Below are 23883 nucleotides of genomic sequence, written 5' to 3' on the forward strand. Positions count from 1 at the left end.
CTCTCCAGTCACTGTCATGTCCAGTTCACAACCACAGTGCTTGGTTTTACATGTATGTTCAAATAAGCCTGGACAGAAGAAACTTAAAAGGCTGCTCACAACCTGCAATACCCCAGTGTGATCCAGCTGTCTGACATAAGGGAAAAGCCATCTTAGAGAAAACAATATTCCCAGTGGCCAGGCCAGGACTGTGGAGTAAACTCATCGGGTAGAAAGATCTTCATAAGCACACACACACATGTAAAATAGTAATGTCATAAAATGGCAAAGCCAGAGAATTGCATTCAGTGCATGTATTATATTTCTTTGTCCTTGTCTTTTTTTACATTATAACATAAATGCTTGGTTATCTGTACTTCAAAACAAAAAATATCCTTGTCTCCAAAGGAGGAGCACGGAGTATCACAACCCAGAGCTACTCGCCACACTGCTGCACATTCCCTGGATGGAGGGGATGCAGTCTCTCACACCCCACATTCACTACATGGCCCTGCACTTTTCCCATGTAGGGCATGTATATAGGACACTGTGACTCTGGAGATGAGTTAGGAGGGGCCTTCTCACAGCCATCTGCTGTGAGAAGTTCATTTTCATTTGGTCCACATGCATTTAATTAAGATACCTCATCTTGGTGACGAAGACTATGGCTGTCGTTCTGCCTAAGGTCTCTCATGCCTACTGTGGTGACAACATAAACCACACTACACCTCCTGTCTCATCCTTTTCTTTCCTTTCAGCAAGTTTTGGAGGTGACTCAGTGAATTTACTCCAGCAACAAAGCTTATCCACAGTAACACAGGCAATTGTAGGGAGATTGGCTCCATTCCCTCCCCCCGTCCACCACTCCATCAGGCTGAGCACACTTCTGGGCAGCTACTGCTGAAGTTTCTTCCAAACATGAGTTTAATTTGTGTTGTACATGACATAAGTCCCAAACTGGAGCTGACCTGCTTGCATCTACCTTATTTGTAGCTGAATAAGCAAAACAACCTTTTGCTTTTTACCTATTAGGTCAGTGACATTGATTTCCCCTGACTGCAATGGCTGCAGATCTTTACACATAGAAAAGGGAGAATTGAAAATACACACATTGTTCTGGGAGCTGCTGTGTACAATGTAGTGTGTAAATTCAGGGTTGCTTTCCTTTTCCAGGCTTGTGTCATTGGCTAGTCCTGCACTGAGACCTTGGCTCTCAGCTGTCCTCAGTTATTCACATTTTCTCAAGACACATTATCCAGCGTTGACAGAGATGAATAATTAAGTCAAAGGGATGTACCAGGGCTTGCAAAGGTGACATTTGGGGTATCAGCAGAAGGAAAGTGTGTTGCAACTCTTTTTCATGTTCAGAGGTCTGCTCCTTTTAGCATCAAGTCCTTGGTTCATTTGCTGTTGTCACAATCATTAATGTCATTAGCAGCTTCTGTGCTCTGAGGACGCAGATGGCACTGAGTGGCCTGAAATAGATTCTAGACCATGTGCTTGGCTATGAACTGCCTTATCCAAAACACAAGGCACCCAACACAATCCTCTCCCAAACCTCCAGTGTGACTGGACACCGCAAGAGTCATGTCCTCCTGGGCAAGAAGCTGTAGGTTCATTGTCAAGTGAGCACTTGAGGCAGCAACATCAGAAAGACTCTCCTATACATGCACCCTTCAACTCCAGAGCTTTGTGTTCTCCAGATGGAAAGAACAGACCTGGTGACAAAGTCAGAGAGATCCTCTCACCAAGTGCCTGCAACAGGCCATAGATACCAGCAAGCACGTCAGGCACCCCCCATTAACTGTCTCTTAATAAAACTCTTCCAAGTACATTAGTGTTAGAAAGGCACCAAAGAAACCCTTAATCATGACAGCAACAATTTGTTTGGGTCAGCACAGTGAAACGGGTTTATTATAGGTTGCTCTTCAGATGCAGTCTGCCTCTATACTTAGAAAATGGCAATTAATTTATGGACATGGATCTTTCATCCCTCTCCTGATAGCTGGCACATCCTCTCCTCATTTCAATTTGTTGTCTCACTTTCTCATGTGAAAGTCAGAAGAAAAGGGGCACACAGATCACCCTGGGAAGCTATTGGTCAGATAGGGAGAACAGAAACTGCCTTTAATTGTCCAGGAGAGGGTCTGAGTTCAGGCTCAGCAGTCAGCCTTGGCTTGGGGAACTTAGGGGAGCTGTAAGACTCATGGTTATGAAGCAGGAATAACTTTGCATAGTACTAAGGGACTAGCTACAATTAAAAATGACCATCCTATAAAATCCGTAGCATTTATGGCATTTGGAAATTAGGGAGGAGAACCCAGAACACTCAGGATTAGGAGAGCAGACTTAATGCACATCTTTCTCATGGTCACGTACTCTCACCAAGGGCAGCTGCTCCCATCAGTTCATCTGAGCCACCCTGATATTACTGGACACACGGGGAATTTCCCCTGCATGGACTGCCTGCCTCACTGTGCCTTTTCCTTTTCCAAGTCTGGGGAAACCACAGAGAGCCACAATATGTGATGGTTCAACACTGAAAAGAATCCGGCTTCAGTTCCTGTCCTGCTTAATCCTCTGCAGCATCATCCTGCTGACATGGGTCATTGTGACCTCCACATCTGCACTTCACCCCTCCAGCCCCAGGGTCCAGACAAGAGGTCCTGACACTTCACACACAGCTGACAATTGTTGTAACAGAGGGTTGCAAGAACAGGCAGCTGCACATGCTATGAGATAGCTGTGAGCTACAAAGCTAAGAACTGATAACACTTCACTAAAAAATAATGCCAAAAATGCTTGCCATAGCTAGGCCTGGACATGGTTTGGTTTTGAGAAGGATTTTAATATATGCTCCCCAGGTCTCAGCACTTTCAGCCTGCTCTGAGCACTGTGTTTCTCTGTTCACACTGTGCAGGATTACAGGGTGAACATCTTCCTGCGACAGCAGTGGAATGACCCGCGGTTGGCATACAATGAATACCCTGATGACTCCCTGGACCTGGACCCCTCCATGCTGGACTCCATCTGGAAGCCTGACTTGTTCTTTGCTAATGAGAAGGGGGCCCATTTCCATGAGATTACCACAGACAACAAGCTGCTGAGGATCTCCCGAAACGGCAACGTCCTCTACAGCATCAGGTGGGGTGACTCTGTGGGAAGAGTCCCACCAAGGGAGGGAAGGACAAAAATGAACCCCCGCTGTTCAAACCTTTGAGCATGATGTTGGATGAAAAAAAAAATAGGTTTTTTTAAGGTGGGAGATCATATAATTAGCAGTGCCATAGCAATGTGGTGGGAAGGGATCTCTGCCAAATCATATTGAGACAGAGGGTTGGTCTAGGAAGGAATCTAGCTCATCTTTACATTTCTCAGTCCAAGAACTTAGGCCCCTCTCTAGTAGGTTCCACAACATCCCAAATGTAAAATTATTTGAGATATTTTATATTAGCACAAGCCTAAAGCCAGCTGTACTCTGTGAAAACTACTGGAAGCTCATGAAAACTGTTTTCAAAGCTGCAGCATTTCCGGGGGGAAAAAAAAGTAGGAAAACACTAAGTAGAGCTCCATGGCTTTGTCTCAGCTTAACTTCTCCCGGTTATCCCTTATCTCTAGATCCAAGAAACCATCAGTGAAGCTGAACTAATTGCACTGAGTTTCCCACAAGAAATCAATCCTATCCTCCACCTTCACCTCCAATCCCATCCACTCCTCATGTGAAACCAATGAAACTAAGATCAAACTTCATGAGCATAAACAGAGAAAGTTTAACTCTATATAGAAGACTTTTTCACTCATGTAAATTTGCCTACGGTTCGCACACCCCATCTCACACTGAAGCTCCCACTGGCAGCCATGGGGAAGAGGAAGCACCATGGAGCTGTAAAATGGAAAATAAACAGCTTAATGCTGCAATTTAGACAACCTCCATCAAACATAAAGGTGGTTCCAGCCCAAAGACCAGCTCCCTGATGGCCAAAATAATAAGAGAACTGCCATGTGTGTTGGCTGAGTGTGGAAACCTCAGATTTCTTAACTTCTAAAACCAGGCAGGTAGTAAAACTGTCACCAGCTACTTGGTCCTGAGCATAGCACAGAGTCCTGTTCCAGGTGGGTCTTCAGCAGCACAGAGAGGAAATTCTGGGTCACCCCCACCCCAGGGTTGCTCTGCAAAACAGGGCAATGACTCAACAGGGGATATGGCTGAGTTGATCACAGTTTGAAGGAAAAAAGCTTGAAAACACTTCAATTCTTTTTTAGAAATACCCTTTGCTATCTCGCTCATCTCCAAATGAAAATACAGGTTTCTTTATATGTAAATTTTCCTGCAAAAATGAAAAAGAAAGAGCACAATGTAAATGCAAATTTTCTAAAAGGACATTTAGACTTTCTAAAATGCTCTGCCATGTTCTAACTGGCTCTTGGCTACTGCTATTTGCAATAATCAGACTCTAGGCAAGGCATTTACAGGAAGGTGGACTTTGTCACATTTTCAGTCCCAACATGCCTCTAAACTCAAGCAGAGAATTTCTTCCAACATAAGGTTTTAAAATAAAGTATCTTTCCCTCCTGATAAGTTTCTTGTAGGTCTGATGATAGAAAAATTCAGTTTCTGTTCCCATGTTAGTTCTGCTATTTCTGCATCAAGGCAAAAAGCTGAAAACCCTAAACACTTCAGGGATCAGCATTTTCAACAATATCAAACCAAATTACACAAGTCTAACTATCTGAAGCAAATCATTTAGTATCGGCTTGTTGAACCAAACAAATATTTTAAGCACAGATCATGGTACAGGGCAGCAGAGCAATATACCACAGAAAATGCATCCTGCACCTAGTGGAAAATGGAGACAGAAGTAGAGATCTCAGGGGGCTCAGCAGGAATTCAGGAAGATACAGAGGTTCATACTGACTTAGCACAGAGCATTTTTCCTGCAGAAAATCCCACTGAAGTCTCTTCACCCTTACAGAAACATATGATCCTGATCAAACCCCATTCTGGTTGGTTTGGGGGTTTTTTTGGAGGACAGAAATGTTCTGTTCAGAGATTTACAAACAGTTCCAATCTCTAGAAATGTATCTGGGGGGGCATATATTGGGCTTGGGCTTCCTGCTAATCCAGATTGTTGTCAACCTGAGGCAACAAATGAAAACTGAAGAAGCAGAACTGTTTGGTGTGAGAACTCTTTGTTCTGCACAGTCTAAAACAACCCTGCAATGAGATGCCATCTGCAGCAGGCGACTCTGCTGGGAATCATATCACAGACCCAAATGTTCAGCATTTCTGATGCTTTCCAACACCATGTGTGAGAACACAGTCAGGGAAGCGGTGAATGATCAGTCATTCCCCCCACCACACCAATGTGTCTTGGGCAAGATACAAGCCTGTTTGCAGCCTTGGATGTCTGAGGGGGTTTACTTCTCAGCAATACCACAAACTGTTTGGCATTCCCTTGTGCTTTCTTCTCTTCTCAGGATCACTCTGACTCTGGCCTGCCCCATGGACCTGAAGAACTTCCCCATGGACGTACAGACATGCATCATGCAGTTAGAAAGCTGTGAGTCCTATGCACTCTCCATTTCAGAGAGCAGACAGTCTGGTTTCCCTCTCCCTCTGCCCTGCCATCTCCTTTCCCAGATGCAACCCATTTCCAGCCCAGCCTTCGCTGGAAGCACGTTGAAGAACCTCTCTCTCAGGATTTTTCATTCATTTAGCATATGTGATATTTTCTAGAGAAGCCAAACCTTAAGAGATCCTAAGCAAGGAGCCCTGGCTGGCTTGTATTTACATTGGCCTTTCCTTTGGAGGAGAGAGGTGAAAGTGCTTTTAGCTGTAAGTGGGATTTTTTCTGTCTGGAAAAACATCTGCCTCTTGTACATTTTGCTTATCCCAAAGGAGAGAAAGATGATGAGCTTGTTCCAGAGAAAGAATTTGAGTTGGAAAAAATAGAAAACAAATTCAACAAAGCCAAATTCAAGAAAAAATATGATTTATTACTGGCAATCCATTGCAAACCATTGCAGCCCCACTGCAGGTAATCACCCTGGCTCTTATCACATGCACAAGCAGTTTTGCCTCAACTCAAATCCCATTCATGGTGGCATTGCCAAGGAAGGCCAGGATGCATCTCTGCCTCCAAGTACAGCTCTCTTCAACAACACTGTCCCTTTCCAGATCAGTATTTAGTGTGTTTCATGTGGTATTTTTTCCCTCCTCTCAACAGTTGGCTACACAATGAACGATCTCATATTTGAGTGGCAAGAAAAAGGAGCAGTGCAAGTTGCTGATGGGCTGACGTTGCCTCAGTTTATCCTCAAAGAAGAAAAAGACTTGAGATACTGCACAAAGCACTACAACACAGGTCAGTGCTGTTTACCCTTAGCTGCTGGGTTCAGAAGAGAGAAAGTCAGAACTGTACATTTTCCAGAGTCTCTTGCTATGTCTGATGTCACTCTGGTGATACAAGCCTTGTCCTGCACATCTAGGGACAACAGACATAAATACACATAGGTGTGTTGCCAGTAAATATACACATATACAGCCAGTGAAATGCAAATGAGCACAAATGTGTGAAATCCTCTTGTCCCCAGTAACATTATATCAATTCAAGGGTGTTTGATCTGGACCTTCTCTCTCAGAATCTTATTTTGTCTTTGAAATTTAAGTGACAAAGGACATACTGCCAAGAGCTTTCCTTGCTACACTGATGTTCATAGAATGATTTGAGTTGGAAGGGACCTTAAAGATCATCCAGTTCCCACCACTCTGCCATGGGCAGGGACATCTTCCACTATACTGGGTTGCTCAGAGCCCAGTCCAACCTGGCCTTGAACACTTCCAGGGACAGGGCAGCCACAGTTTCTCTGGGCAACCTGTGCCAGGGCTTCACCACCCTCACAGGGAAGAATTTCTTCCTAATATCCCATCTAGATGATCTCTCTTTCAGTTTGAGGCCATCCTCCCTTGTCCTGCCACTACATGCTCTTGCAGAACTGGGCAACAGCTGTTCATTTGCTCCTCTAACAAGACTCTGGTTCTAGGCAATGTAAGGGAAATCCCCAGACACTGGCTGAAAATGGGAGGCTCACTATGCCTTACCAGTAATCTTCCTTGTATCTCCTGTCCTCCTCAGGCAAGTTCACCTGTATAGAAGCTCGTTTCCACCTGGAGAGGCAGATGGGCTACTACTTGATCCAGATGTACATCCCCAGCCTCCTCATTGTCATTCTGTCCTGGATCTCTTTCTGGATCAATATGGATGCTGCACCTGCTCGTGTTGGCCTGGGGATCACCACAGTGCTCACTATGACCACGCAGAGCTCTGGTTCCCGAGCATCACTGCCCAAGGTAGGGAACAGCTTATCTTCATCAGGGGCAAAACGTGCACCTTCTGGGGATAGCACATAAGTAAAACACTACACAGATCCTACTGATCAATGCAAGCAGCATTCTGTTGCCATTGCACTATTCCAGTTTAAGGGCAAACAGAAAAAATTCCAATCCCATCCTGAAAAAGTCTAGATTCACTATGACCAGCAGCAAAACTTCCCCTAAGATTCAGCACTCACCACAGCTCCCAGCAACCAGGAGTTCTGTGCCTTAACAAACCCCTGCAACAACCCACAATGGATGTACACTTTAAATTTTAGCTTTTTTAGTCTGTTGATCATCATACTTTTATAATAGTACTGAATTTCCCTCTATGAAGGGCTTCTGGTATGATCAGATGGGGTTACTACTTTCCTTGCATATAAACAATCACAATCAAAACTCGAGTAAATTAAAGACTGTAGAATTATTGCTGCTTAAGAGCCCAGGAGCAGTTTCAGTGACCTGATAATATGTTCATGTTTAATGAGCTAGATTCTGATATACAAGAGATGTCAACCTTGACATGGCTTGGTCAACTCCTTCCAAAGACCTTGAGAGTAACATGTAAAATGGCAAGCAAAAAGGCATTTGAGTGAAGAAGCCATCCCATCTGAATCTCTTTTTCTGACTCCAGGTGTCCTATGTGAAGGCCATAGACATCTGGATGGCTGTGTGCTTGCTGTTTGTGTTCTCTGCACTTCTAGAATACGCTGCTGTCAACTTCGTGTCTCGGCAGCACAAAGAGCTGCTCAGGTTCAGAAGGAAGAGGAGGCATCATAAGGTAATACATAAAGCATGAAGGACCCTGCTGAAATCTGTCCCAGCAGAACATCATGGTCAACTGAACCAAGCCATGAGCTCCCAGGGAAGTCCTCTGTATATGATCAGAGGTTAGGGAGGCTCACACATCATAAACCGGGGTTACCTCAGTGCACTGTGCCAGTTCTGACAGCCTGCTGACCCCAGGGTTCTAGCAGGCTGGTTTTCTTTAGCCAGCCAAGTGGTCTAAGCCAAAAGAGTTGTTCACAACAGAACAAATCACACAGTAAAGTTCTGGTCTGAGTTCTTCTCTTCAGAAGCTGCAATCAGGGCTGGGGGAGGCAGGGAGGGAGGTATAAGGGATGTCTATCAGAGAACAGCATCCCCCAATAAGACAGCCTGCTTTAACCCAGAGGTAAGTGACAGCTCTTTTGTCTCTGTCATCTCCATGTTCAAAAGCATCTGCTTCTCAGACTGACTGCAAATTCCTCTTGGAAGGAAATAGCTTTATTCTCAGCCTTAGCCTCGCTCTGTGCTTACCTGCCATGACTGATGCCAATCTGAGTGTGCACGCCTTACATTGACCTGCATCCCCTGCAGTCTGGGCTCTACTGGCTTTTAGGCTCAGGTGCCACAGCAAGGACTTCACCTCACAGCATACACTAGAAAAAAACACAAAGATGGCTGTGATCACAAGGACAAAAACTTTTAAAATGTCCTTAATCCTTAATTAACTGTTAGAATCAGGAAGGCATTAGCAAATTTTGAGCACCAGGCCTGAGAGGTTGCCCTCAGTCTATCATTAAAAAAACAGTACATTTGCTAGGAAAGAAAAAAAAAACCAAAGAAAATTTTGCTGATGAAAATCTCAAGTGAGCCCCCAGGAACCACCAAGGTCAGCCTTAAATACTCCTCCTAGGTATTTGTCTACCCTCTATTTTAAAGAGCCCTCCCGGATCCATCACATCCAGACACCTCCTGCCCATTTCATTGCTTCACTGTCCCGGCCTTTAAAAGTCTTTCCCAAGGTCTAACCTGTCCTGCAGCAGTCCACAGTGTGTGGTTGGAGAACTGCCACCATTCCAGGAGGAAGTGGGGGGCTGAGGAGAAGGAATCCCTGTATTTTTGTAGGTTTGCCTCTCTCTGCTTCAGTCATCCGATTTGTAAAACATGAGATAATTGTTCACTTGTGCCCAACCCAGTCAGGTCCAGGGATGAAAAGTGACAAACATAAGGGAAAAGAAGTATCAGATGAGACCACCAGCACACATTGATTTTGTCTGACCAGAACAAGGCTCTGCCATCCCAAAATCAATGGAAGCAGTTTTGGTTCAGAAGATGGAGCCCGTTGAATAGAGCCAAAGCCAAACTCACCCACATGGGTGCCTCATAGTACATTTATCTCTTCATCTGGATTCTGGCATCCTGTCTCTGGATCTGTGCTGTTGTATGCAGATCAGACTGTTGATAAAACAATAAGGAGAAAAAAAGCCACTAATACACAGATGAGTTTAAGAGATACTTGCCAGAGCTGTTCCATTGAACACAAGGCTGCTAGTACAGTCCCTGCCCAATCTCACAGCAATTTAATTGGAACAAAGTGTAAACAAAAACACTTGCAAAAGCAAAATGAACAAGGTTTGCAGGCTCAACAGAAAACCAAGAGCTGACTGCTAATATGCAAATGGCTTAGTGCAGCTGCCAAAGAACCTAATTGCGCTGTCCTGATGTCCTGACTTGTCTGGGTGGCTGTGTCTGGTTTAGGCATGACATGCCAGGCTAAAACAAATGGGATGTTGCAGAGATCCATGCTGGTGGAGGCAGCTGGGGGGAGAACCAGCCCACACCTGTATTTATTAGGTCTACTCAAATCAAAACCCACTGGCCATTCTTCACAGTTGTGCCAGACACTGTGCCATGGTCTGCCATTAGTACCAGTGAGTCCAGAAAAACCTGCTTCTGATTTCTGTTAGTTAGATGCAAGGTGCTAACTTATCCTCATCGCTAGGAGTCATTCTTACTCTCTAAAAGAAAAAAAAAATCAAATCAACCTGTTGCCAGGTTTCACTTGTACCTTTCCACTTTTGAGCCACCCCTTACCTTCTCTCTGAAAGCAGGGAGAGGATTAGACTAGAGAGATCAGCTAGACAGCTCTCTCCAAACCCATTATTCTGTCTGTATTTACTGGGGCAGACAGGTCTTGGCATGGGGAGACGTAGCGACTCTGATGGTTACATCCCTGCATTCAATAAAATAGGGCTAAATCATTCTGAGACACCAGCAAGGCTTCCACCAAAAAAGCACAGCAAAGCCATTGGCCTTTAGACTGGAAAATAAATTAATTTTTTTCTCAATAACTGGGATTATCACAAGCAGCCATGCCTTACCATGGACCTGCAGAGGGGCACTTGTGTTCCTCACCTAACAGTTGGCTTGCAGGGAGGGCTGTGGAGCTGGGGGTGGTCCACAGGCAGACAAGCAGAGGGCTGGTTGCACGCTGGCTGCAGAGCTCTTTTCCTGTACAGATCTTGGCTCCTGCATATCCATGTAACTCTGTAGGAAGTCTCACACTGCGACTTTGACTATGTGAGTTACATGGAGCCCACTCCTTCTGGGCAAGCTGCAACTGCACAGGCAAAGCAAAGAAGGTGCTGATAGGATGGGGGGAGGGAGAGGCAGAAGCAAAACAGGGGATACAATTGGAAAAATTAAAGCAGTACCATAAACCCCTCAATATGTCCAAGACCTCAATGCGGGGTGGAAGTCAGTCCTGTTCTCCATGGGGTGTCTGGATCCCCTGATTTGCATCTGTGCACCACACAGCTGGCACCCCTCTATAAGGCTGATCTCCCAAGAGAAAGGGGTTTGTCCAAGGGTGCTGAGGTCAGGGCATGCTGGAAGCATCTTTCCCGTGCAGAGCAGGAACCTGTCAGTGGAGAGCCTTATAGCAAGGGTGCACTGTCTATATCTCATTTTAAGTAGAGTCCCATGCTGAATCTGTTTCAGGAGGATGAAGCTGGTGAAGGCAGGTTCAACTTCACTGCCTATGGGATGGGACCAGCTTGCCTACAAGCCAAGGATGGCATCTCTGTCAAGGGTGCCAACAACAACAACACGGCCAATCCGGTGCCGCCGCCGTCCCGCTCGCCAGAGGAGATGCGAAAGCTCTTCATCCAGCGAGCCAAGAAGATCGACAAGATCTCCCGCATCGGCTTCCCCATGGCATTCCTCATCTTCAACATTTTCTACTGGATCATCTACAAGATCGTCCGCAGAGAAGATGTGCACAACCAGTGAGGGAAGGGGAGCAGCCGGGAGGGAGCGAGCAATCCTTTATATATGTGCAATAGCAATGCAGCAATGCATGAATTTAAGAATGCGGCAATATCTACTAAAAAAAATGGGGAGGGGGGCTGGGAGGGACTTTTAATCATGTGAACTGAGGATAACTGGCACAGGGAGGAGAAAAGAAGCTCTTGATCTGGGGAGTGCAGGGTGGGGTTAGTTTTACAGCATAGGGAGGTTTGGATTGCTCCAGCAATCCAAGCAGTGTAATATAGTAATATATATTCATGCTTAATTATAATGCAAAAAGAAAACAATCAAAAAATATGAACAAAAAATCCTTTTTTTTAGCCTATTAACAGCTTAGATTCTCAAGTCACTGGAATGATTCATAATTCCATGTGCAGAAATGACTGTAATTATGCTTTATCTGACTTTTGCTATAGAAAGGCCATACCAGTCAAGCACGTGGGGGAAAAAAGCCCTGAAAAAAGGGGGGGAAACACCTCAAGAAAATCATTCTATGCTTCTCTAGGTTTTGCACTTTGAAAACTGGATAGATGGGGAGACTTAAGAAAGAGGCTGTGGATTGTTGTTGATTTTATATATTTACTTTTTTTAGTCACAAGTTTGCTGATCAAACACTTTGTGACTTTTGCATAGAGGAAATACATTATCTCTCTCATCCCCATCAGAGAGCTTCCAAAGGAAACACAAGAAGGACATCAGGGCCTTCATCAGAAATCACAGGTACCTTCTGTTCTTTCAAAAAACCTGGCAGGATTTGAGTCCCAGGAGGCAGGAATGCTAGAAATGATGAAAGATTTTTAAAATAGTTTTGTTTGGTTGTTTTGGTTCGTTTTTGTTTTTCATCCAAACCCCTTCCTGCCATGTTTGTTTACAATGGGGGGATGGAAGTGATTGTATTTAGAATATAAAGAAATAAGGCATTTCTTGCCTTGCAGTGACAGGACCGGGTGCGTGGCAATACTGTAAAGGGGGTGGGGGGAAGGTGTGTATAGAGAGAGCAGCTCTTATTTTCAGACATTTCATAGCAGTAATATTAATAGTGAAGCTGGGTCGATCGACCCAAAACTCTATTTTTGTATCTATTTTGGTGCTGCATTTACCTTTCATGTGGATGGGAAGATGGACCAGGCTGCTTTGCCCCTCCCTGCTGCCTGGCAGAGCCACATGGAAGGTTGGCACAGCTTGGTGGGGATGGGGAAAGGGGGGAGGGAGGTGGGAATGGGTGAGCAAAGGGGTTTCCCTTTGACCAAATGGTAGCACAGGTTGGTGTTGGTGTTTGGGGTAGGGAAGAATGTGCCAAACACCTCTGGGGTGTTACTTGAAAGCCTGGCTTGGGGCCAGCAGGCAAGTTAAGGGCTTGGAGTCCCACTTGCCTCTCTGGGATCCTGGGTGTGAGCTGGCTGCAGCACCCAGGGTGGCTCAGTTGTGTTTGTTTGCACTTTAGTAAGGCAGATAAAAGAGAGCACGAAGGAAGAGACAATCAGTCTGCACTGAAGCACTTGGGGTCAGGGTTGGGTTAGGCACTAAATGAAAGCAGAGAAACAAGTGGCACCCAAGGGGTGCATTCACTCTCCTCCCTTTCCTGCTCAGGATAGGGCCACAGCTGACCCTGGACTGTGGATCTGAAACCTGCTCTGGCAACAGACAGGCTCCCACTTGCAGAAGCTGCATCCTCCACTGGAATAACTCACAGTAAAGTGCCCTCTGGCACTGTCAGGCCCAGTCTGGCTCAGGTTAGCAGCATCCAAGCCTGGCATGGGAGGTAGGAGTCATATTCAGCCATGGATGTCCCAACCAGCACAGCAAGAGGCAGGCACGGGACAGGTCAGGGGAGCCCAGGGCCTATGAGCTACACAAGGGTGGTGCCAAGAGGAGAAAGGGTAGGAAAGGCCCAGGGTTCTCTTGGCTGGGTAGGGGGTCACCCATCTCTGAGGCTGCCAATTCAGCAACTTTCACCAGCACTAAATACACTTTATTTAAAGAGAGAAAAAAAAAAAGAAATAAAGAAAGTAACAAAGGATGAGAATAGAAGAATAGCAAGGGGGAAAAAAGGGAGAAAAAAAGATAAAAACCAAGGAGGTTACTGTGTGGACTAGGGCAGACAGCAGTATTTCCTAATATTGTGGCAAAGGCCTCCCAGCTCTCTGAGTCCCTTTGCACTGCTGAGACAGGGAAAGGTCACACCACACAAGTGTGAATCAGCACATCAGCCTCTTCCCTCCACTCCAGCAGCAGGAAACCTGTGGGCTGAGGATTTCTCTTTCCCCTGGCAGACGGTGCTTTCCCAAGCAGAGAGATCTCAAGCTGTTGAGCAGAGGCATTATTTGATGCTAGGACAACGTCCCAAGCCCTGGCTGGAGCCCAAGTCTGCTGCTGGCTCTGGGTTTGCTTGCTGAATTATTGAACTCTCCCGGCGTGTGCGGCGGCCGGTCGTGCCAGCTGCGGTTTGCACAATCGCTTCAAACAGCTTGTCCTTGTCTGAGATGAAAGGCAAATCCAGGGAATTTCCTTTCCTGCTCCACAGCAGGGCAGAGGCTTGGCAGCCCGTGCACCACGGCTCCTTCCTCACCCAGGTGAATGACTTCAAATTGCTGTCATTCAGGAAAAAAAAAAACATTCTGCCTCGATGCCCAGACGTTGTATTTTGGAAGTTGGGCAATCTGGCCATGGTTCACCCACCTTCAGTCTCCCAAGGCTATCTGGGATGACTCACAGGGCACAGCCAGTTGTAGTGCTGTGGGTTTCCTTCCTAATTGAAATTGCTCTAAGGAGTTGCCTGTAGGTTAACAAATCCCATACACCATCCTTCCACCCAGCTAAGTTTTGATCCAACATCCCAAGGGCAAGAGCAGAGAAAGGAAAAGGAAGATGTTTCCACCTCACTTCTTCCTACTCTGGCTCAAGACTGAAGAATCCTGAGCTTGTCCTAGACCTACTGTTGCAGTTATACTCACAGTTGCTGCTTCACTAGAGCTCCAGTGCCACTTCTTGACAGAGAGTAAAGCCAAAGGAAAGCAATTAGGGATCAAAAATCATCAGAAAGATGCTTATGTTTCCTGCCCATACAGAAGCACTTCGGCTGCTTGTGGAGCCCATGGGAGTTTAGGGACTGAAATAAGGATCACAGGCTTACCAGCCAGGCTTTGCTTCCAGTTCAGCTCTGCCAGGCACTGGGCACATTTAATGCCCACCACAAGCAGCACTGTTTTCTCTTCCTTAAGCAGCCAGTTTCCATTTGAGCCACTTTCCAGCCCCAGGGCTGCCTGCACAGTGACAGGGAGCAGCACTTGTATCCTGACAGGAAACACACAGGAATCTTGGTAAAGGTGTAACTGTGGTAACTGTCCCAGGGATGTCCTGCCAGAGAGTTTCACCACATAGGCAAGACTTTAGACTGTCCTAGGAGCCCCTGGCAAGACTGTGCAGTTTTCAAACTCAAACATTTTTATCCATCTGTACTAGGCTGTGTTTAGTTTCTGTATTGCAAAAGAACTCCTTTTGATAGCCTATCTCATCTTCAAAGTAGGCTGCTTGAATAGTGCCAACAATTATATTTATTAGTAAGAATGCACAGGGTTTGATATTGCAGGATAGCTTCCAGACATACTGATGGAATTTAACTCTGCAATTATTATCTCTTCTTAAGAATAATGCTCAGAAGAAAAGCCTTTGAATAAACCAGCAGTTGTCTGGCAGTAAAGAGACAAAATCGGGTCCTAATTCAGGTGGATTCTTTGGGAAAAGAGATCTTCATCCCAAATAATATTATTTCCAGATGTTGTTGGAAGTTTATCATTTCATGATCAGGAATTCTTTTTCCTTATGCATAACTGTTGAGAATAATTAAAAACAAACAAACAAAGGAGAATAAAGTTCCTGGGTTTTGATCAGGTAGAAGAGATTTTCCTACTTTAATTCCTGATTAAAGTGGCTTTCCATCTGGGATCATGGCACCATGGAAATCAGAGAGGTGCTGAAGAGGGTCCAGGGCAGAGCAGTGAGCACGTGGGCTGCTGCAGATTGCAGGGCTTGGCCTTGACCCTGGCCAAACAGCAGCTGCCTGTGAACACATGGGTCATTCCCTCCATGGCTCTGGTAGTGCCCTAATTCTCCTGTCCTAGAAGCCTCTTCTGGTCAAGGCTGGAAAGCATAAAACAACTTCAAATGCTGAATAACTTCACATCCTCTAAACAGGAATTTTTTCTTGTTTTGTTTACCTCAGACTTTTGTGGAAGTTTTTTTTTCCTTCTGCCTCCTCTGAAGATCGCTAATTTTAAAGCAAATCAAAGACAATTCAAGTTACACTGTTGGTTGCCCTTTATTTGACTGTGACTTACAGACTTGCTTGGTTTCCTAATGCTGGTGGAAAAAAGGTTAGAAGCATTTGCAATGTCTATTTTTAAAAAGAAAGGAACATACGAAAGGAGGAAAAGCTATTTTCAATGATGCCATATTTTTCACAGATTGTATAGAATCATATTTTTGTACTGTACAACCATTATTTAATAAAACATAGTTCTTATCCCTGTGCCAAAGACAGACAATCTCTTTCAACACCCAATTCCTTACTCCAAAACCTTGCTACTGGCAGTAGTGGATAACATGATGTGGATCTCTGCTGTCTCAAGCCCCAATCCTACCAGTGCAGCTGCAGGTCTGGGTCACTGTCTCCCACAGGGACATTGTGCATCTTCTGTCTGGGGAACTGCAGGCAGCACATCCTGCCCTGCTGCAACACCCCACAGAGCTCAGAAAGGGAAGTGTCTAATCCATTCCATGCTTGGAAGCACTCACACACTCCTGTCTTCTTCTCAAAAGGAGATGGATGGAAGTGGCATCTTGTGCTGCTCCAGCTTCAAAAGATTTCCATCATTTGTATGGAGACAGTACACTAGTTAAGTAGAAAATTGAGATACTTGACTGTTCTTCAGGGTGCTAGGATGAGCACCAAAGCAGAAACTAATACTTATTAATTTTAGCATCTTAAATTATTTCAGGTTCTTTAAGTCTTCCCTTTCCCTTCTCTCTTTCTCCTTAACAATTATTTCTTAAGGGCAGTTACACATCCCTTGCTCAAATGAACCTACACAAGTCTCTTCCTTCATTCAAGTCTATTGCACTTTTCTGTGTTCATCTCTCCTCTTTTACCACCTGAATATTCATTTCTCTGGGGCCCAGTTCCTCAGCACTACAATCTTTGAGGGGCCTGGCACAGATCAGTGTCTTGGGAAACAGAGAACAAAATATGGGACTAAAATAATTCCCCCTAAGCAGGCAGGGTAACAGCTACCAGGGAAGTGCTTTCATAGCCAAGCATGAGGAGGGTTCCTGGGGAAGGCAAGGGTGGCCAGTTAAGGGGGTTTTTGACTGTGCTCTGTAAAAGCAAAGCAGCATAAATCAGAGAGAATTGCAATCCTTTTGGCTATTATCCCTCTAGGGCTCCACGTTTTACAGTGATCCAGATATACAGCAGCTGTTTATTGGAAATCAGGTTCCTATACCCCCAGTCTCTTTTTACTGTGGTGTGTAGCAAAAGGCCCCACAGGAAACGAGCTCTTGTCAACCAGGCAAGGTGTAAGGAGCTGTTGCCCATTTTGTGCAGAGTATCCACTCAGGAGCTACTCCAGGCTCTGCCTGCAGGTGTTTGCAGTGGGTCAGATATTCTCCTCTGAGAACTGCTGGGATGAGCAGCCCTTGGGTGATCCCATGCCGCAGGTACATTGAAGTACACAGCCCAGGCTAGAGGGACTGGAGTGAGCTTAGTAGTGGAAAGCACAGGATGAACCAGGTGAGGAATCCCAGCCTGTGAGCTCCCTTGCAGCAGGCGTCCCATGCACTGGAATGATGACCCTTTTGTTTGCAGGTTCTACAGCTTTTCTTGTTCATCTCTTCCTTCACTCACCCTGTCATATTGTCCCAGCATGACACTGCCTGCTGTTGTAACATGGGAAAGGACACAAACCACATGGCAGAGAAAAATGATTTTAGTCCCTAGCAGAGGAAATTACTAGTTAAATTGCCAAATGAGGATCCTGGCAAAGACCAGTAGAGAAGAGAAAGGAAAAGAAAAAGTAATAGGAGAAGTTTGTTTGCATGCCACATCGCTCCTGGCATTCAAGGCAGACAGTGCTAACAGGTATGATGCAATACAGCGGGAATTATGAAATTGTATTAAGTAATAAGACCATCAAGTTTTGCAAACCTAAGTTGCAGTCCTCATGCACTTTACTGCCAGGTTGCTGAGTAGAAATTATAAAGGGAGTCTTATGTCTGTGATAGTCCTGCTCCTGGATCTATTACAGACAGTGTTGAAGCCCATCCTGGGATAGGGCTGGCTCCAAGCAGTGCTGGAGATGGGTCAGCCATGGTTTGACCCAGACCACGTACAGGGAGAGTGAACAGATGGAACAGATACAGCACAAGGGGATGCTGCCACTTTGGGGAAAGGCAGAGATTGCTTCGTGCAGGCTTAACAACCCCTGCAGTACTCAAAGCATCACTGCTGGGACTCACAGGCTCTGCTTAGTGCTGCCAAAAAAGCACATGGGAGAGGGACCTCAGCAGCTTCCTGACAGCAGTAGTTCCAGCAAAGAGGATACAAACCTTGTTCCCAGCCTGAGGGTCAAGCATGTCAGCACTTCCACTATAAAATCATCCACGTTTTCCTGGGAAGTCGATGGTACCAGCATAAATAAGCCATCAGTCTGCTCTGAAATTAGCTTTTATTTATAGATTTGCCACTTGAATTGCGTAAGTAGTTTGTGCCAAATAAGGACATCCTCCTCACCTCCCCAGGGAACTGGGGCATGAGGTACTGTCATTAACTACGTGCTCAGGCTGCAAGTGTGTCACTGCTATGGCAGGTGAGTCAAGCCTGGCATGAGCATGGACAGGTAGAGCTGCCTGGAGCTGCCAGGTCTGAGGAGTACAGAGCTCATAGGTAGATTTTTAAGCTAAGGCTTTAGGGAAGCTGCTCCCAGGACTGTTAGCACTGTAGCAAGCTGAAATTCCCTTCTGCAGAGGATCTGTGGGAGGACATATCTGCCTTATCCAGGCACTTGGTGACACTGAGGCACTGCTGAGTTACCTGTGTGACAAAACCATGAATCAGGCTTTAGCCTGCAGACCAGCTGAGCCAGTTGGCCTGGTTTAAACACACCACAGAATTTGTGCATTAAATTGAAGCTCCAGGTTCAAGCCTGAATCAACCTTTCAGTGATGACACCCTCATGGTCACAATTACAGTGGAGGCCTGATAATTGCTTAAATCAGCATTGCCCTGTCATAACCCTGCAGAGATCAACAGGGCATGACTTCCAATGACAGCAGAACTGGGGCCTGGGCTCCAGTGTTTCTTGCTTGACACCTAGTCCCCAAACACTGACCTTTATTGAACTAAAACTATGCAATATTGAACAGATTGTGCCACAGGCGGTGCCTTAGCCACCTCTCCTGGATATGCACTTACACATTTTCAGAAGTATCCTCATCACAGTTACTTGTGATGGGCTAAAGAACCAACACAAATTCCTGAGGAGCAGGACCAGCTCCGGAGCTTGTGGTGTGCCACAGGAGGACACAACTGTGTCGCAACCAGAGCTTCTCAGCCAGGTCTGCTCTGCTGAGGCTGCAGTGTTAGAAAGCAGAGGAGTCCTAAGAGTTCAGCCCCCTAGCCAAGAGTAGAGTGAAGGCAGGGAACCAAAATGAGAAAGGAAGAGCAGATCATGGCTTCTGTAAGGCAGAGGAACTTGTAGTACTTACTCCTTGCTGTAGTTAAATGCAGTCACAATTGCAACCCATCCATATGGTCTTCCTGCAAGTCAGGGCTTTAAATACTGATGCTTATTCCTTGAGGGGGTGGAAAGAATTCGTGAGGCTTGAATTGTCCCATGGAGGAAGAGATACAGTACAACTTGGGCAGTGTCACCTTTAGAAACAGAGCTTGAGAGACCAGCAAATAAAGGAAGTGGAGAAGAGGCAGAATATAATGTGAGAATGGTGCTGAAAAGCATCTCGCTGAACAACTGGGTACATCCTTCACAGGCAAGAGTATAATGTACAATTTGGGCAAGTCCTTGATCAGATGCATGCCCACTCTTGCCATCAATCCCACTTTTCATCAGGAAAAATAGCATAAATGAAAAACCCTAAACAAATAAACCCCCATTACTAATGAATTAGCTACTGATACATCCTCTCCTTACCATTTTGTTTAAGTGACCACAGCCAGTCCTACTGGTCACAGCAGTAGAGCTCAGCTGTACAGGAGATGCTCAGCCAGAGATTTGACTCAACAAAATCTTAGCAGAAGGGAGCAGAAGTTCCTTGTGCTTGTCTAGGCCAGGAAACAAGTGAAACAGGGCTTTGAAACACTCTGCTCTGCCTACACTGAATTTATACTCTTTCCTTGCTGTCCCACTCTTCCCAAATCTGCTTATGTTTCTGTCCAAAACACTTGCATTCTTCCTATTCCAGGGTTAGATCAGAAGAGAAAATAAGCTCAGAAACAGCATGGACTAAGCTGACAAATCCCCAAGTTAACCTGCTCAAAGTGGAGAACTGTAAAAACAGCTCCTCCACTCCCAGACTGGTGTCCCCCCACCCCTCCACCCCCTTCACAGTCCTCCACCTCCAAAGAAGGGTAACTAAACTTGACAGGGCAGTTGGAAACACACACATTTCAGAACCATCATTGAAATATCCCTCCTTAAATCAGGTCATGGCAGCAGGTTAATCTGGGGATCTGTCAGCTTTGTGAGTGTCCAAATTGTAACTTCTGGGAAAAAAACATTTAGATCCAGACAGTGATGTTGTGTGAGAATTTGGGAAACAGGCAAGCAATCCCTTCCCCTCACTGGGAAGAGTGATTTCAGTGACCTGTTGTGCTTGAACTCTGCCTCTGAGCTCCATCTCGCTGCTCAGTGCAAGGTCAGATCATCTCCCTGTACAACCAGCACTGCAGTCCCTGGGACTGGGGCGGGAGGTCAGGGGACACCAGCAGCTCCAGAAGTGCAGGAGATGACATTAAGGCACAAAGGCCAAAGGACTTAACTCACCATACGCATGTGGAATTAATTATCCTGAAAAATGCACCGCTTGGAGCAACTCAAGCCTACTGTGAAATGGAATTCATACACAAAAAGATAAGTCTGTGTGGTTCCCAAGTCTGGTCATGACATACGACAGCACTGAACATGGCCAGAGCTCACCTCTTCTGTCATGGATTTACCAAACTGCAGCAAAGAGATGACTGTTTCAAGAGAACTGAAACAGAAGACAACTGTGCTAAAAGCCATTCACACGAGTGTGTAAGACACAGTGAAACTTCAGTGAATTAAGAGACTAACAGAGATGTAAAGACGAAGCAACACACTATGGACTTCACCCAAAAATGGCCTGGCATGCAAAGGTCACTGCATTTCATCGCAGTTTACCATCCCTGCAGCGCTGCTGGCACCATCCTGGAAGCAGCCTTTGAATCCTGATGATGCACAAACCTGTCCAGAGCAGCTGTTTGTAACCACCCACCCGAGATCAAACCACAGCCGTGGGCAGGCTAAACATCATCGTGGGCAGTGACATTTTATGGACTGTGTTCTGTCTCACATTCTGCCACAGTGTACAGCCTATCATGCTTATTATATTACATCAGAGGAGTAATGAAAATCTTACACTTAAGTGATATAAAAAAGGGGGGAGGACCCAGGAATTTCTCCCATCCAACTATAAACGCACACCCATTTACATTGTTTTGTAAATGAATTTAGAAGAAAAATAAAAATACTAAGATATTTCTCTTCAGGACAACCATTGCACATTTGGTTTTACTTTGCGGGGGAGATACAAACACACACAGCAGGAATACTTTCCAAATGAAAACATGCAACACAAATAGAAGTGGGAACACTTCACCACCTAGAGAAGGTTTTCCTTGTGTCCTTGATAAACATTTTCTCAATTTCCCTCAGCATCCACCTCACTAGTCAAACCTTCAAAATCTGGTATCTAGGAAGAATACCTCCCAAAAATACCTTTAGTAAAAATCCTATTAAGCAATGACATTGTTCTGCCTCGCTTTCTGTATCGCTCCCATCTGCAAGCCATTTGTATGAAGAAAATCTTTGTTTCCAAAGCTTGGCTCACTAAAGCTCATTTGTTCCAAAATACAACAGGGCCTTGATGCTGTTTATACCAGGGACAGCCAAGGGCTGGGCTGATTCAGTGTGAGATGTTACTGGGTGCCCCATTCCCTGCCAGCCCTGTGCCCTGGGAGGGCAGTGCCAGTCACCCTCCACTCAGGGTTGGAACGTGGAGTTTGCCAGACCTCGGCAGTGGGACAGATCCACCTGCAAAGGGGCAGGACAGACCACCAAGGATTAGACCCTCTGGACACAGATGCCCACCATAGCCCATTTATCAGTGCTCTTCTGTAAATACTAGATCCAGATTTGAACTATTTATGTGGGGGGTTGTGTGCTTGTTAAAAAAAAAGATAAATCAGGATACTGATATTTTCTCAAGCTTATTCATAATCAGGAAGGGATGGCAACAAGGTCAGAGTGTTTTCTCTTCGTTCTTCAATCTTACAAGGTCTAAGAAGGAAACAGTGGCATTAAACTGGCCTAGTTTGATCAATTGTTTGGCATAGGAAAAGGAACAGCTGCTGTTAATAGAACAAAACTCATTTCCCTTTAACTTCACATAAGCATCTTTAGAACAGAGAATTTAGTAGTTCATATTCGGCTGTTTTCGTCTTCTTCCTTGTCAGGTGGGTGCTAAAATATCCACATCACGCAGGAGATAATCAGAAAAGTATTCACAGAGTAAGAATTAATCCCTGGAGTTAAGGTAAGAAGGGAGATAGAAGTGGGCAATGCACGTGCTCCAAGAGTGCCTCTACTGGTTCATTAACACAAGTTTGAAAAAAAGATGGAAAACTCAATGCTTAATAATTTTCATGCTACTCTCCCTTCAAGAATAGAGGAGAGACTATAGAAATACAAAATATAAAGTGCACCATGCTTAAAACCTAGGATGTAAAATTCTTAAAAGGAATAAACTAGATTAATCATGAAGTACTTACATGTCCTCTCCCTATTCCCCTTAAAAAGGGACCTCCCTGTCTTTTCTATATGAATTTATTATATATACCTATATATAAATATATACATACACAAAATTGGTATGGTCTTACACTCCATTTAAAGATATTTTGCTACACTGGTCAGAGTGCAAAGCAATTGCTTCCTTCAAATTGGTATTTTTACATCATGATGAAATAAATCTGTAACTTAGACCATTTGCATGACCACACAGACACAGTGGCAGATTATTTTTCTGGCTTGTAAAAAAATTTTAAAACAGAAGTTCTATTTCAGCAGTTTGAAGATGGAATGTAAAGTTTCTGCCATTAAATGTATATAAAATATATTTATTGAAACATACACTCATGCTGATTCCAATAAAAAAAAAATTAAAGATTTTTCTGAAATTATCTCCATGGATTTTTACTGCTGGAGGTTCCATGCTGCAGCCCACACTGCTGCTACATTTGTGCTAACACATTGCATGAAAATAAGACAAAAGAAAAGTTTTACCATTAAGGCTTCTATTCTGAAGAATAATCTCTGCAGTCTGTGACCTCCTGAGCTCCACCAGGAGCTCCTCCAGCAGCAGCAGCAGCCACAGCAGTCAGTCCACCTTCTGCACTGCTCCTCCTTGTTTCAGAATCCCAGGGCTAACCCAGCTGCCAACACAGTCGTTCTTCCTCTCCCAGGATTCCAGATCAACTCCAGGCAGCAGGAGCAAATTTTTCCACAAGAGGGACATATCACATCTCTAATCTATAAAACACCTCTTAAATGGTTCTGGTCTTTCACACAGCAAAGACAGGGACCCAACAGAAAGTTCACAGAACCACAGAATACTCAGGGTTGGAAGGGATTGGACTGGATAGTCTCCAGAGGTCCATGTTTGTCTTGTTTTTACAATATCCTGGATTTTAAAGTCATGCCCAAAGGAACAGTATTTTCAATAGAAGCAAACTATGCCTTAAATTCTCCTGCAAGCTGAAGCAACTTCTGGTCAAGTTTAACTGTTTGAGACTAAGGTTCATAAAAAAGACAAAAACCCCACAAAATTCTTGTACCATTTTGCAAGCTAGGACATGGCATTATTTATACTTACATTATTTATATACTATATAATAGCCTTCAAATTCTTTGGTACATGAACTGACCTTGGTGCAGACACCCATAATGACATTTCAGAATGCTAAAGGACTGCCTCTCACACTGAATCTCAAAGATGGACATGATAAAAGTAGTTTCCTTTCCACAGTCAGGTGCTTTGTCAAGTTTGAAATATCATCAGTGGAACAGCAGATCCCTCTTGGCTTGGCAGGTGGCATTTTGTGATAGAAAATAGAAGGGCAACATCCTGCCCTTCACATCTAT

General features: G+C 44.9%; 1 protein-coding gene across 2 annotated transcripts in view; it reads left to right on the top strand.

Annotated features, from left to right (window-relative positions):
* The window catches only part of GLRA1 (glycine receptor alpha 1), a 36449-nt gene extending 24972 nt beyond the window's left edge, over positions 1-11477 (top strand). The window contains exons 4-9 of one of the 2 annotated variants that reach the window (XM_071570120.1): positions 2900-3123; positions 5458-5540; positions 6207-6344; positions 7116-7330; positions 7989-8135; positions 11096-11477. In XM_071570120.1, coding sequence (XP_071426221.1) covers positions 2900-3123; positions 5458-5540; positions 6207-6344; positions 7116-7330; positions 7989-8135; positions 11096-11410 — 1122 coding nt within the window. In that variant the 3' untranslated portion in view covers positions 11411-11477. The remainder of the gene's footprint in view (positions 1-2899; positions 3124-5457; positions 5541-6206; positions 6345-7115; positions 7331-7988; positions 8136-11095) is intronic. The other variant, XM_071570121.1, reaches the window with a different exon arrangement.
* Positions 11478-23883: the final 12406 nt, after the last annotated feature.

This window comes from Pithys albifrons, chromosome 15 (genome assembly GCF_047495875.1).
Source record: "Pithys albifrons albifrons isolate INPA30051 chromosome 15, PitAlb_v1, whole genome shotgun sequence".
NCBI classification, from domain to species: Eukaryota; Metazoa; Chordata; class Aves; order Passeriformes; family Thamnophilidae; genus Pithys; species Pithys albifrons.